General features: G+C 54.5%; 2 protein-coding genes and 1 long non-coding RNA gene across 3 annotated transcripts; 1 reads left to right on the top strand and 2 right to left on the bottom strand.

Annotated features, from left to right (window-relative positions):
* Positions 1-4,809, bottom strand: CLDN15 (claudin 15). Its single transcript, XM_079945167.1, has 5 exons — positions 4,430-4,809; positions 1,546-1,710; positions 458-539; positions 251-367; positions 1-169 (listed from the first exon to the last, which is right to left on the bottom strand). The coding sequence occupies exons 1-5, from the start codon at positions 4,644-4,646 to the stop codon at positions 43-45; spliced, it is 708 nt and encodes a 235-aa protein (XP_079801293.1). The 5' UTR covers positions 4,647-4,809; the 3' UTR covers positions 1-42.
* A 1,891-nt stretch (positions 4,810-6,700) lies between these two features.
* FIS1 (fission, mitochondrial 1) lies at positions 6,701-10,382 on the bottom strand. The gene is made up of 5 exons (XM_079945241.1): positions 10,249-10,382; positions 9,264-9,396; positions 7,836-7,912; positions 7,343-7,448; positions 6,701-7,007 (listed from the first exon to the last, which is right to left on the bottom strand). The coding sequence occupies exons 1-5, from the start codon at positions 10,291-10,293 to the stop codon at positions 6,910-6,912; spliced, it is 459 nt and encodes a 152-aa protein (XP_079801367.1). The 5' UTR covers positions 10,294-10,382; the 3' UTR covers positions 6,701-6,909.
* Positions 10,383-10,537: 155 nt separating this feature from the next.
* Positions 10,538-13,832, top strand: LOC307198235. The gene is made up of 3 exons (XR_013831584.1): positions 10,538-10,687; positions 11,204-11,286; positions 13,446-13,832. It is a non-coding gene; the product is annotated as an uncharacterized lncRNA (long non-coding RNA).
* The last annotated feature ends 713 nt before the right edge of the window (positions 13,833-14,545 follow it).

Below are 14,545 nucleotides of genomic sequence, written 5' to 3'. Positions count from 1 at the left end.
TGGGGGCAGTGGGAAGGGAATGGGGTCCACAGGCCAGGCCACCTACACGTAAGCGTTTTTCCCGTACTTGCCAAAGCTGCTGTCGCCTTCTTCATCCGAGGCCGAGGTGGGCAGGCGGGCAGCGAGGCTTTTGGCGGGCATTGCCGGGGCCTTGTACGGAAGCCGGATGCTGGCAGGGGAGAGAACCCGGGTCAGAGGGAGATGCAGCCCTCGCCCCGCGCCCCGCCCCTCGCGGCACGCCCTCCCTTACCTGGCGCCTTGGTCCTGGTTCCGAGAGCCGCAGCAGTTGGAGAAGAGGCAGATGCCACCCAGGATGGCGAGCAGGGAGGCGCTCCAGCCCAGGTAGAGGGCGGGGCCCAGCTCGTACCTGGGGACAAGGACGATGAGCAGGTGGTGCTAGCTCAGGGTGGGGCAGAGGCCCACCCACTACCCCCGTGGGTGGGGCTCCCACACTCACTTGGTTCCGGGGTACAAGGGGTCGAAAAAGTCCCGGGTGATGTGGAAGGCGTACCAGGAGATGGTCACAATCCCACAGACACCTGGGGGAGAGAGAGGAGAACCGCACTAGGCCCTGTGGAGGAAGGGCGGCCCGGAGAGCAGGACGTGGGCCTCAAGTCCAAGAGCAAGTTTCACTGGATCCCTTTCGTTTCCCCTCTCCAGCTCATGACTCTTCCGTTTCCTATGTTTCCTACGTCAACTGCAGGCTGCTCGATCCAGCCCCCAGGACCCTACCGCAGCCCACCTCTCCTGTGGTCTCCACTCTGCTCCTCAGCCCCTCTTCCCCCTGTTTATCCCCGATCTGCCCTGGCATTCCTACCTCTAGCGCCTGGACCACAGTTTCCTCGCTGGGAATCTGCTCATCCAAGTCCTCCCCATCCTCAAAAGCCCAAGCAGTCTTCCCCATCAGCCCTGCCTGCCCTGACCCCCCTTTCCTTGGCCTCCTAGAGCCCTCAGCGCTGTGCCAGGTCTTCACCGCTCGGTGCATGAAGGCCTGAAGCCAGCCGGGCCCCCGGACAATAGGTCCAGCCTGGCCGCCCCCTGGGGCTTGTCTTCCAGCAAGCCACCTGGCCTTTCTGAGCCTGTTTCCACATCTGGAGAACAGGACAAGACCTGCCCTGCCTCACAGGCTTGTTGTGAGCTGATGTGTGCAGAAATGTTTTGCAAATTGAAAAGGGATGGTGACTCACATGGTACTGTTATTGTGTACAGCGTGTGTGTGTGTGTGTGTGTGTGTGTGTGTGTGTGCGCGCGCGCACGCGTGTCCTAACTCTGGTCTTCCCATCCAGGCTGTAAGCTCTGGAGGGCAGAAACTCTCACCTTTGGAGTCCCTCCCACTGCCTGGCTCCTAGTGCGGGCTCGAGAAACATTGCTGATGGACTGATTTGTAACCAAGGGCTCTGGTGAGTATGGGTGAGAGTGGGGTGAGCTGGGAGAGAGGGCAGGTGTCAATGCAAAGGGGAAGGTGAGGCAACCCTGCAGTCTGGGCCACGGGCCACCTCACCCCCACCACGGCACAGCGTCCCCCCATCACTTGCCCCCAATTACCAGCCAGTATGTTTAGGGCCCCTGCGGTGGCCGCCAGCTTGGTTTTCCTGGAGGGCTCCAGATCCCCAATGTTCGTGCAGCGCAGCCCCACCATGCCTAGGAAGAGGCCCAGGAAGCCCAGGAAGATGGCGGTGATCATGAGCGCGCGGCAGGCCTGGATGTACCCTAGGGAGGTGGGACACAGCCATCGGTCCCGGAGCCGGCCCCTTCCCCTCCATCTGCTCTCCCGGCTACGACAGGCAGCCCCTTATACAATCTGCTCAGGCCTCAGTCCCTAAAAGCCCTCAAGTCCTCTCCCTGTCCTTCAGGCCCCATCCAGACTAAGGGGTCAGGCCGAGGGGTCACACGCCCCTCCATCCCAGGAGCTCACCTCAGTGCCAACGAGGCTCAGCGCCGCCTGACCCTCCCGCCTGCGCAGGCGCACTTCGCCTCTACCGCCATTACAGGGCTTCTCCTTGGCGCCACTGACACTTTGGCCGGATAATGCTTTGTTCTGGGGGCATTCTCTGCATTGTAGGACGTTTAGCAGCATCCTTGGCCTCTGCCCACTAGGCACCAGTAGCAATCCCCCCAAACAGGACAATCAAAATGTTTAGACATCGTCAAAAAATCACCCCAGGTTGAGAACCGCCGTGCTCTGCTGGGTATTACAGACACTGCACCCAAGCACCCCCTCCCTCTCCCCACATCTACTAGGTCCCATTTAGTGCCCAGCGCAGTGCCCGACATCCTGAACTGAGCCTCTTCCTGGAGTGACCGATAGGGGGCAGCAGTGACCTACGGGTCACTGGGTAAAGGGCAGTTTCTTATCTGGAACGTGGGATACCTGGGCCTAGGACCAATCCAGGTCAGTCTAGCGCACATGCTTTCAGTGCCTGTTTCCCCTTTCTCAAACTCCAAGAAAAAGGCTGCTCCCTTTCTGGCCCGCCTTCCTCCTTCTCTGTCTTTGATAGTTGCCAAGCACTCCCAAGGACCTTGCACCCCTTTACCGGGTGGGGCAATGCCACCTGTGTTGAAGGGGAAAGGCTGGGTCCCTGCCAGGAGGATGTGAAGCAGCCCAGAGTTGGGGAGCAGGGAAGAGCGACAGAGTTCTCTGGGAGCATTTTCTTATTCCCAGCCGCTCCTTCCGGAGTTCCCACCCTCTCCCCATCCATCCAGCCAGCCATCCCCACCTGGGGCAGACCAGCTCCGGATCCTCAGGTAGCTCTCGTAGACAAAGAGAGATTATTGAAGGGTCCATAAGAGCATGGGCTGGGTGGCTGCGAGGTGAATAATTGATAGGAACCTTCCCAGGACCAGAACCAGCCTGGGAAGGAAGTATCAGCGGGCTCGTGATACACACGAGTCTGGATTCCAGCCCCCCTACCACCTGTGTGGCTCTGGGCAGGACACCTTGCAGTCTCCCAGTTTCTGGAAGATGAGGTTACTAACAGCGCCAACAGCGGGGCTGTTATCAGCACTGAAATGGCGCATGGGAAGCGTGTGGCACGATGCCTGGAACCTCAGGCTGGGCAGCTGCGCTCTCTGCTCTCCCCCTCAGCACACCTCGCACCCCTGTCTTTCATTGTCTTTCGTGCACACTCACGAGAGGTTTCAAGCAGCAGTCCAAGTTGGGGCCCCTCCTTACACCATGGTGTGGTTGAGGGGTAAGTCAGGGGGTGGCCAGGGCTGCTGAGTGGCTGCCGCCAATGTCTGTTCTGGCCACCCAGCGTTCTGGGTGTCTGGCCCAGACTGTACTCAACTTTTACAGAGGGCTTTTTTCGGGGGGGGCGGGCATCCTGGATGGGATGAAAGCATGAAGCCCCTGTAGCTGCCTCAGGAGATTCTGGTAATAGTGGGGGCACGAGAGACCCACCTGGACTCCCTAACGGCTCAGAGCATCTTTGACATACACGGGGGCGATTTCGTGGCATGCTGACCTCGGCTCTTTCCCCTACCACCTGGCCCCTGCAGCAGGGGGCCTGGAGAAGCATGACGCCTCGTGAGCACCCAGTGAGGGCACGGGAGCTGCACTGCACAGGGCTTCTTGTCATCCCCTCTTGGCCTGGCGAGGGGCCGACTGAAGGACTCCTGGGGGACAATGCGGGTGCTACTCATAGGTGAGCAGGGAGCAGGACGATACTTCAGCCACCACGGAGGAACTTTCTGGGCCAAAAGAGCTGTAGGCTCCAGCCCGCCAAGAAGCTCAAAAAAGTACGTTGACCCAAGAAACCCAAACACACACACACACACACCCCTGCTTACAGTGGACACTGAGATGTGCAAGAGGACTCCCTTTAAAACAGTCCTTTAGAACTCACCATGGAGGTGAGACCAATGCTCCAGTGGAAGCCTGGCGAAGCTACGGAGACTTTTAAGTATCTCACCCCCCAAGAATCCAAGATGAGGTTTCCTCTTCACCCCACGAGCCCCAGCACTCCCACCCTGAAACTGAAATGCTGAATTTGATTGAGCGAATATAGATGCTCACATCACATTAACATTTTGCGCATTTTATCGCATATCATCCTCACGACCACCCGGTGAACCAGTGCCATTGACCGTAATCTCACAGATGGGTCAAATGCAGCTCATTTTGTCACCTGCCCGGGGCACAGAGCAAAGGCAGGTGCGGAAGCCGGCACTCTGGCCCCAGTGCCTGCACTTGTAGCCACAAAGACAGGGTCAAGTCAGAGCAGGGGGCCACGTGTGGTGAGGCCTCCACCGCAGTTCCAGAGGGCTGCCCCCGGCACTCCCGGCTTCAGGAACCCAGGTCTCCCAGCTGGATTGGGCCTCCCGTATCTGTATGGCGCCCAAGGTCAGACCGCAGGCAGCACCCACCCTTGCCGGGGTCTCTCCAACTTCCCGCCTCCCTCTGCTCCCCTCAGCTCTCCCCACCCCGTACCAGAGAGGGCCAGCATGGACGGAAACTCCCAGCAGTTGTAGACTCCAAGGGAGTCGGTGGCACAGCTGTACCAGAGGTTCTCGAAGATGGTGCTGGTGGTGATGACGTTCCCGTGCACGGTGGACACTCGCCAGCTGCTGTGTGTCAGGGTCACCCCTAGCATCAGCAGCCCCAGGGCTGCGATGAAGAAGCCGAAGATCTCCACAGCCACCGACATGGTGGGACACAGGCCCCGGGGGGAGCCTGGGGCCCCAGAGAAGGGGAGGGGCTGAGCCCCAGGGGAACTTGAAGGGGCTTTGGCTAAGGACGGCGGTTAAGGCAGGCTGGGGAGAGAGAGGGAGGCAGCCTGCAGCCTCTGCCTCTTCCTTGGCCCAGGTCTGTCTCTGGTTAGTCTCTTCCCTCTCTCTGGGTCTCTCCGCTTCCCTGCAGGTCGGTCAGAGGAGTGAGACAAGAGTGCACGGCAGCTGTTGAAGAGGAGATGGACGGAATAAACGAAACGGGCCAAAAGTCCACCCCTCCCCCACGTCTCTGGGCTGCCCTGGGCTCCCCGCCCCACGAGGGTGTGGGGAGAGGACTTACCGGGGAGGGACTAACGGATGCTGCCAAGGAAGGGTTCCCACGGGAGGCACTGGGAGCCGAGGGGAAGCATCCGCCTCTGACTCAGCTTTAATCAGGGGCCAGAGAATGGAGTAAGAGGGACAAGAGACAGAGACGGAGACTGACCACAGGCAGGTCCCCTGCACCTTTCAGTGGGGAAGGGCCAAGGGAGCGGAGCCACCCTCTCTGAATGTTGGTGAGAACAATTCAGGAAACTCAAAGAGCTAGGGCTTGAGGCGTTGAGTCTCCAAGGAAGATGAAGGTCGAAAAGGGGATGGGGAATCTGGGAGAAACCCATGCCTCTGGAATCCAACCAACCTGGATTCAAACCAGGTCCCATCATTTACCAAAGGGATGTGGGCATGAAGTTTGAGCCCCTTGAGCTTGTTTCCGATTCTGTGAACTAGAACTACTACTTCTCACTTCATAAGAATCGTGACTACAGATCAAAGCTCCCCGCAAGTATGAATCGCTCGATACTCGACACTTGGTGAATGCCCTGGGTCTGGGCGCCCAAGGGCCAGGGTGAGGCCAAAGGAGGTTGCTTTCCCCCAAACTTCAACTTCCTGAACTTGAAGGTCCCCCCGTGTCGGGATGATCTTTGACTCTCGGCAAGAAGCTTGATCTTGCTGCTAAGGGGCCTCAAGGGGGATAAATCACAAGCCCAGGACATGATCCTCTGATAAACTAAAAAGCAAAGATTTATCAGAACTGTCACCAGCTCTATTAATTATGAGAGATTAGAAACCTCTGGGTCCCCACCCCAAACCGAGGCTGAGCACCTGTCCCGGCACAGACGGTCTCAGTTCCCGCCCCAAGGCCACGGCTGGGGCAGCTCTGGTTCTCTTCTGGCAGGTGAGGCTGGGGCTCAGTCCAAGGGGCCCGTCCTACACCCAGGCGGTCACATGGGCATCACTGCGCTGAGGTGTAGTCCCCTATCCCCTCCTCCCCGTGTCAGGCTCCTCTGTGCTCCCCCGGGCGCCTCCGCCCCAATCCCCCCCAAGCTGGGCTGAGGAACGAGAAGTATGCAGTGAAGCAAGGCAGGCCCGTGCTGAGCCTGGCACCGGCCGGGTGTTGGGCAAAGCAGGCTGTGTGGGGACTGGGTCCCGACCTTCCTTCTGCAACTGGGATGTCCTGGGTTCCTGACCTCTCCCAAGACCTCTGCCGACTCCACGCCAAATGCCCATTTCCTTCCCCCAACCAGTGGCCCCTCTCCTCTAAGGAGTGGGATGGGGGGGAGGAAGGGGAGGGCGCAGGAAGACAAAGGGAGGGAAGGGTGGAGGTTTTGGAGGAAACTGAGTGGGGGCCCCCCTGGTGTGGAAAACTCCACACGCTGAGAGGCAGCTAAGTGGGTCAGAGGAGATGGTGTCCCTTCAGCTCTGCCCTTTCCGCCTCTGGTCACCGCTTTTTCTCAGGATTCTACATCCGGGCAAAGGGCACGCCCCTATGCTGCCTGCCACTGCTCAAGGACGTGGCTGGGCTGGGCTGGGCGGGGTGGGGGGGGTGGAGAGGAAGCGTGTAGGGTCTGGGCAGCTCAGTGGACAAAGGAGAACCCCACACCAGCCTGGGGGGCAGGAGTAGGAGGGCACAGAGCAGGGAAGGCCCATGCATGACCCCCACCCCTGGGCCCAACAGAACCTGCCCCTTCCTCAACACAGACACAGAGGTTCCCAAGCCAAAGCCCAATTTTATTTACACTCATCCCAAAACACATGATTTGGGGCTAGGGGACAGGTCCCAGGGGAGAGGAGGCTGAAGGTCACAGAGGACAGTGACAGGTGCAGAAGAAGAAAGGGGTGGTGAGGACGGGTGGGCCTCTCTTCCAGTGTCCTCCATGGGCTCCACGTGTCTGTCCCCAGGCAGAGGCAGAGACGCCGTCTCGTTCAGGATTTGGACTTGGATACAGCAAGTCCGATGAGTCCAGCCAGTCCCGCCACGCCCAGAGCCATACCTCCAACAATGGCCATGCCCACTAGACCATCTGGGGAGAGGAAAAGGGAGACCGTCACGAGTCCAAAAACCTAGTCCCCGCAGGGACCTCGGCCACCATCTTGCTGCCCGCCGCTCCTCAACAGAGGATGTGCCTCTGTATCTGGAGTCATGGGGTGAGGGACCCCTGAGGGATGGAGAAAGAAGGGGGTTTGGAGAGGAACTGCTTGGAAGGCACCATCTGAAGAGAGACCAGAGGGCCCAGGCACGAGGGAAGGAGGAGGACTTAACAGTTGAGAGGCACCTGGGGATGCTGGGGGCCAGGGAGACACGAGGGTGGGGAGTGGACAGAGACGGAGGGAGAAGGGCAGAGAGGACGGCCTTCACCTTTCTTCATGGCCTTGTCGATGAGCTGTTCCAGTTCCTTGGCCTGGTTGTTCTGCGGCTCTGTCTGCAGCAGCCCTCGCACATACTTTAGGGCTTTTTCATATTCCTACACTCAGGGAGAATGACACACCCCCCTCAGAATTCTATCCCTTCTCCTACCCATCAGAAGGGCCTTCCCTCCGCTGGCCCCAGGGCTCTTCCCTCTACCTCCACCCCCTCCCTCCCTCCAGCCCCACCCAGTGGAGTAGAGTCCACAAACCACCCCAACTGTGTGGGGTTGATAAGCCAAGGGAGATAACAGCCCAAGGCTTGGGGCTGCACCCCACTGCTGACGTCACACTGCTCCCCACACCCTCGGCACCGGATCCTCTGTCTCTCACCTTCCCTCAGCATCCTGCTATCAACCTGCACCTCTGTGACGGGGGAGAGAGAGACGAGGGGGAGCTCAGCCACCCAGGCGGGGTGGAGGGGCTGAAGGAGCTCTCCGCCTTACCTTGAGCCGGTAGTTGCCCACAGCCAGGTAGAAGACATAATCCCGCTGCTCCTCTTTGCTCCCTTTGGGCAGCAGCTCTAGGGAGGGGGGGAGGGAAGAGGGTAAAAACCCCTTCTCTCCCTTCCTAGTGCCTGTGTCCCAGAGACCCCCTCCACTCCCTGAATACCTATAAGATCCTGGGAGAAAGTCACTGTCCTGAGCCTCCATTTCGGCTCCGGTCACTCCGGGCTTCCCAGCCAGAGCTCTGGGGCAGCATGAACCCCAGCTGCCCCAATGCCCCAGTATCCACACCCCGGTATCAACACTACAGTCAACTTTGGTTCATCCAAGTGAACTGAAAGGAAATCAAGGCACCAGAGAAGCCAAAAGGCATCTCTACTCAGCTGTGGCATCTGCTGTGTATTTTAACTGCAGCAGCTTGCTGACCAGAATTGTGTTCAAAATCAGTTTGCGCTCCTTCCCCCTTTAAAAAAACAGCTCCAAACTCACCTTCAGTCACCCCTCCCTGAAAGACCCCACCTGACTCTTAGTTCAGTGACTTCCCAGAGGCTCATGTGTTCAGTTGTACTCTGCATTAGAATTTGCTGCTAAGTGGTTTTGCAGGTGTTTACACATCTTCCCAAGTGTCTGTACTGTCTCCTCAACTAGACTGGCAATGTTTAGAGACCAATTCTACAGCTGTGCCCTGCTGTAGAGGGAACCTGAGAAATAGACAAATGGAGGCGGAGATGATTTGCATTAAGGAAGAGTTACTTTTATGGATGTGCAACAGGCATCCTTGGCTAGTACAGTGCTTGCTTATACACCACTACTTGACCAAGAGAAAGGGGGTGCAGAGAAATTTAAAGGTCAAGTATTGTGGCCTCTGAAAAATGGTGACCCATCCAAAACCAGCAGCAAATAGGATTCTGATCATAAAAGCACCACGTGCTCACAGGTTTTGGGAACCGTCTTCTGTACTTCTTCCACACCCACCCCCCCCCCAAAAGGTTTTCAACAAAAGCTGCTAAATAAGCAACACGGTGGGGGTGGGGGGCAAAGAGCATGGGACTGGGACACACAAGCAGGAGCTTCTAGTCCCAATTCAGCCATAAATCAACCAGCTGTGTGACCCGAGACAAGTCACTTTCCTTACGTCTAGACTACCAGATCACCAAAGTCCAGTGGGGACTGACATGCTATGACTCTGTCTGGCAAAACCATCATCGATGAGCTGGCAAGCCAAAAGTACAGTGGAAGTCAGGCTAAGTATAGCCCTTATTTTACAGTGCGTTTACTGGTAAATAACTGTGAGGTGACTGCACTGTGAGGTCCCATGCTGAAAAAGGATCCCCGAACTTGAGATGGAGGGAGTGAGCCAGGCCAACAGTGGTTGAGGACGATGGCAGTTGGGAAGGGGAGAGCTGGGGAGCCAGCCTAGCACCTCACCCTCCAGCAGAGCAAGGCCTTTACGGATGTCATCGTTGTATTTGCTTCGCACCAGGCACCAGGCATATTCAAACTGCGTGCTCTTGGACACTGAGCCTGCTGCCTTCTCAGACTGAAATTTCTTTTCAAACTTCTGCCATAGGAGAGGAGAGGAGTCATTTAGAGGTGAAGGGAGCAAGCCACACTGTAGCAGGACCTGGGTGTCCCTTTCCCCGTTACTCTGCATCTTCCCCTCTGCCACATTTCCCTTGCGGGTCTTGGGGTCTGGTACCCCAGGTTCTGCCATCTCCATCTCTGGGACCCAGGCATTCTGGTTCTTAGTGGCGGGCTGTCTTGGCTCCCTTCTGCTTCCCTCCCCCTAGTGGTACCGACTGGAGATGCCACCTGCTGGCGGCTCCAGGCACCGCTCCCGGAGCAGCTGACCCCGAAAGGCTGAACAGTAAACACGCTGTCAGAACTGCTCAACAACAGCCCACGCGGTCCCTCGTCGGAGACTGCTTCTCCCATCCCCACCCTGCCGATCTGGACCCTTTCTTATCTGAAAAACGGGAATAAAAACAGTGCCTACCTCCTACCAGAGCTACAAAGATTGAGATCTCCCCTGAAAGGTCATTAGCACCGTGCCGGACTGTGACTAATATATGAAAGTTTAAGGTGGTCATTGTGTTCCCCCTGCCACTTTAGGAGCACTGAAAATCGGGTGCCCGCACCCTGACCTCCTAGCTCCTGCATGCACTCAGCACCCGTCAAACTCCAGGCCCCCAGGCTGAGGCGTGGTGGCGCAGGAAACTACATCTCCCATTAGCCTTCGGGGCAAACTGGAACCTCTGGGCAGGAGCCGGACGCTGCAGGGGCTGCCGGGAGCCGTAGTTCGACTTCCCTAGGCAAAGCTGATGCTGGGAAGAGGGTTTGGCCCCTACCCGGGCTCTCCTCAGGGCCCGCCCTTCCGAATCTTCCTTTTCCCTCCCTTAGGGCCGGGCCTCACCAGTAGGTCCTCCACAGACACCAACTCGTTCAGCACGGCCTCCATGGCCGCCGGCCCCGCAATGCTCACAACTCAGACGCTACTGTGCCACCTTCTCCATGGCCCACTGACCGGGGCGGAGAGTTACTTCCGGCGCCCGGCGGAAGCGGGATCGCCCTCCGCTGCGCAGAGCCAATCGCTTCACGTAGCCGCCGCGAGCCCGCCCCCACCCCGTCCCCCGCGCCGCCGCCGCGGAGCAGCGGGGATCACTGATGCGCATGCTCCAACAGGCCCTTCTCGTTCGCCCACGGCTCGCAGGCCGCACCCGGTGCCGGACCTGTCTTCAAGCCCGTCTTCCCGGGTACCCTGCGTGTGCCTCCGTGTACGGAGGCTGCCTCACTAAACTCTGAGACTATGTCTTGGTGGTTAGCCCCCAGACTGAAAACAGCGAAAAGAGAAGGTGGGGAACTGGGCATGAATCCCATAATTTTAGGAACCAGTATAACCCTCCCTCGCTCCCCCCCGCCCCAGTTCTCCCCTCCCAGATATCTAGGACCCTAGAGGCTACGTGATTTTTCAGTGCCTGCAAGAAAATCATAACTAGTACCAGGGTTTCCAGGGCCCCGGCTGACTCTTATAATGCAAGAGGAAATAGAACTGATATGTTAACTATACACCCAGAACTGGAATACATAATAATGGGGGATGCTATCAATGGGAATTTAAAGAAAAGCGGTTGCCACTGCTTGCAGAGAGGGTCCAGTCTTCTAAATATTATTTAATAAAGCATCCTCTGGGTGTACCCAAGGGGGAAAGGCCTGCCATGTGGGGTCATGGACGATAAGGAGCTTGGCAGTGAGAAGCAACGAAGCATGGAAAGGGGAAATGCTGCACGCCACTCTGGCATCTGTGTTCTGTACCGTGATGGGACTGGGTAGGTAGTGATTTTCAAATTTCTTTTTACCTTGACCCACAGTGCTCCAGTACACATGTGAATGTAAGTTCCATGAGAGCAGAGACTGTATCTTGTTTATCTGCATCTCCAGCTCCGAGCACAAGGTAAATGTTCCAGAAATATTCGTTGAATAAACAGGAAGTAAAGCCGACAGTAGTAATGACGGCAGGGCAAGTGCAGGGGATTGTCATCCAAACACCTTTCACATTTGCAAGACCCCTTGATTTTTTTTTTTTCTTTCCTCATAATAGCCTTGTGAGTTAAGTTGGCAAGTTATTCTTCTCTATTTGGCTTGGACAGTTGAAATTATTGTGATATGAGCTCAGTAAACTTCGAGAGAAACCTCAGTTTAGGGAACTGACTCCATAAGAGTCAAGGAGAAAAATTCACATTCATTCAAAGATGTATTGAGCTGCTACTTTTGGCTGGGCTTTGAGGTAAGCAGAGAGGGTAAAAAGATGTACAGAATACGAAGCAGATGGGTGAAAACAGGACCGAGCACAAAGGGCAGCTACTAGCAAGGCAGGGAATATAAGAAAGCCAAAAGGGCATTATTTCTATCAGGATGTTACTTCCTTCGGGTGGCCTGCTGCCCCTTATCCATGTTTGTATCTGTTGCAGTTCTTGGCACAGGCCTGGCACGTGGCAAAAGCTCCATCAGGGTTTGTTAAATGTATATTTGTGGGGGAAAAGGAATGCCTTACTCACATGGCTCAGTTCTGTGCCAGTGAAGACATCCTAAGTCTGAGTTTGTGTTTCTCTGGTCTAGTTAGCATAGCCATCCACCCTGGATCACAGGGATAAGAAATGGTGCCTGTTAATTTTACATCCAAATTATGTTTCTCCATCTTCTTCAAGCAGCATCCAAATGCAAACCATTGTCATCTCTGCCTTGGGAGACACTGACAGTCAGCTCACTGGTCCCCTGCATTCATTCTTGCCCTGTTACTGTCAGTTTACCACCCAGCAGTCAGAGGGACCTTATAAAAACACAATTCTCAATTTATCTGGAACCCTTTAATGCCTTCTCATTGTCCTTAGAATAAAGGCCAAAATCTTGTAGCGAAGCCTAGAAGGTCCTCTCAAGTCTGCTCTGTGCTTACCTCTCTGCCTCATCTCTCCATCACTGCCTCTCCCTGTTAGGCCTTCTTTCAGTTCTGAAACCCCCAGTGGCCACAGGCCCTCTGCACATGCAGTCCCCTCTATCTGGAACATCTTTCCCCTCTCCCTTTGTTTATATGGCTCATTCATTCATCCATTCATTCATGACTTAATTCATTCAACAAATACTCATTGAGCACCTGCTATGTGCCGGGCACTGTTTAAGTGCTAGGGATCAGTGCCGAATAAAGTTCTTGTTCTCATGGAACTTGCATTTTAGTGGGGAAAACAGAAAAAATACTTGAACAAGTAAATACCTAAAAACACAATAATGGCAGGAGTTGAAAATGCTCTGAAAACAAATAAAGCAGGGGAAAGGGATTGTGAAAGAAGAGGATACTATTGGAGGAGAGCTCAAAGAAGCCCACCCTGGAGAGGTGACACCTGGGCAGAGAACTGAAGGGCGTGAATGAGCCATGCAGGTAAATGGCGGAAGAACATTCCAAGCAGACAAATGGGCAGGTGCAAAAGCCTTAAGGAAGGAACGCACACGAGTTGTTTAGAAAATGAGGGCAGAGAGGTAGCCAGGGGCAGATCACGTAAGGCCTTGTAGACTCTGGGAAGGAATCTGGATTTAATTTGATGAGTGATGGGAAAACGCTGGAGGGTTTTGGGCAACACAGTGAAATGATCCATCATAAAGGAATCTCTCTGGTGGCTGCTGTGGTGGCCCAGGCAAGAGGCAGTGGTGACCTGGTCTACCGCCGCAGCAGTGGGGGAGAAGGGGTTCAGGGTATATGGTCAGAAGGGAGAGTCAGCAGGCTCTGCTGATGGATCGGATGTGTGAGAGGGAGGTAGGGTGACAGATAGGTTTGTGCCCTGAGTGACCTGGTGAGCTCCTACTGACTCTCAGTTCTAAGCGCTAAGGCTCTTCCTTAGGGAAGGCCTTCCCTGGCATCCAGACTAGGTGAGGTCTCCTGTAGAGACGCAGAGCATTACCAGTCCTACATTTCCAGAATATAAAACGATAACCCGCTCCTTCCTTTCTTAGTTTGCCCTGTGTTTTTGTGAACCACACAAGTATTGCTTTGGGTATGGTAATAACATCTGCCAGGAGCCAGAGACTTTATTCTGCTCTCGTCTCTTCTTTTCTCCCATAAAGGAATGCTCACACATGACCTGTGGTCCAAAATCATACCAGGAAGGTATGAGCTCCATTTGATCCATAAGGAAACAGAGGCTCAAAAAGCTTAAGTCATCTGCCCAAGGTCACAGAGCTAGAAGTGGAGGAGCTGGGATTCAAACCCGAGTCCTGCTTCAGCTTCCGCGATGAAGAGTCAGTTAAAGAATAAATAGAAAGAAAGGATATGACACGTTTGTAAGTACTCTCTAGTTTTTCATCTTTAAAAAATGTAGGTGTAAATTTGTAATTTTTTGGTTTTGCATGGTAGAGGACTTCCCTTAAGCAGTAGATGAATGAGGAAGGAAAAATTCAGATTAATTCAAAACAGGCAAAACAATCCTGATAAACCATTTTTTTAGTAAAATACGGTAGTAAAATTGACAACAAAACCCCCCAAACCACCACCAGTGCTGCTGAGATTGTTGTAAAACTGGTTTCTGCCTCTTGGCAAGCGGCCTGTATTTTTAGTTCACACTATGTGTTAGTTTCTAATTATTGTGTGATGAGCTGATAAATGCCACCCTCCTGTACTAGACTGGAAGCGACAGGAGGGCAGGGTCTGTCTATCTTGCTCATCTTATGCTCCTGGAGCTCAATGCCTAGCGCCAGTAGATACTCAATTTGTAACTGTTGCATAAATGGATATTGTTGTTGCCATGATTAACTTTTTGGAAGAGAATCAGGCAATATATAGTAAGAGCTATAAGATAAAATATTATTTAACTAGTAATCTACTCCTGTGAGGAAAAAATATTCAACAAAAGCCAAAAAAAAAAGAAGAAAGAAAGAAAAGACATGAAGATATTCAATCCTTAAAGAAGATGTGGTACATATATACAACGGAATATTACTCAGCCATAAAAAGGAACGAAATTGGGTCATTTGTAGTGACGTGGATGGACCTGGAGACTGTCATATAGAGTGAAGTAAGTCAGAAAGAGAAAAATATCATATATTAACACATATCTGTGGAATCTAGAAAAATGGTACAGATGAACTGGTTTGCAAGGCAGAAATAGAGACACAGATGTAGAGAACAAATGTATGGACACCAAGGGGGGAAAGCGGCGGGGGGATGG

This window comes from Stenella coeruleoalba (assembly GCF_951394435.1).
Source record: "Stenella coeruleoalba genome assembly, chromosome: 15".
Classification (NCBI taxonomy): Eukaryota; Metazoa; Chordata; class Mammalia; order Artiodactyla; family Delphinidae; genus Stenella; species Stenella coeruleoalba.
The sequence above is the reverse complement of the archived record's forward strand: the minus strand, read 5'-3'. Positions and strand labels throughout refer to the sequence as shown.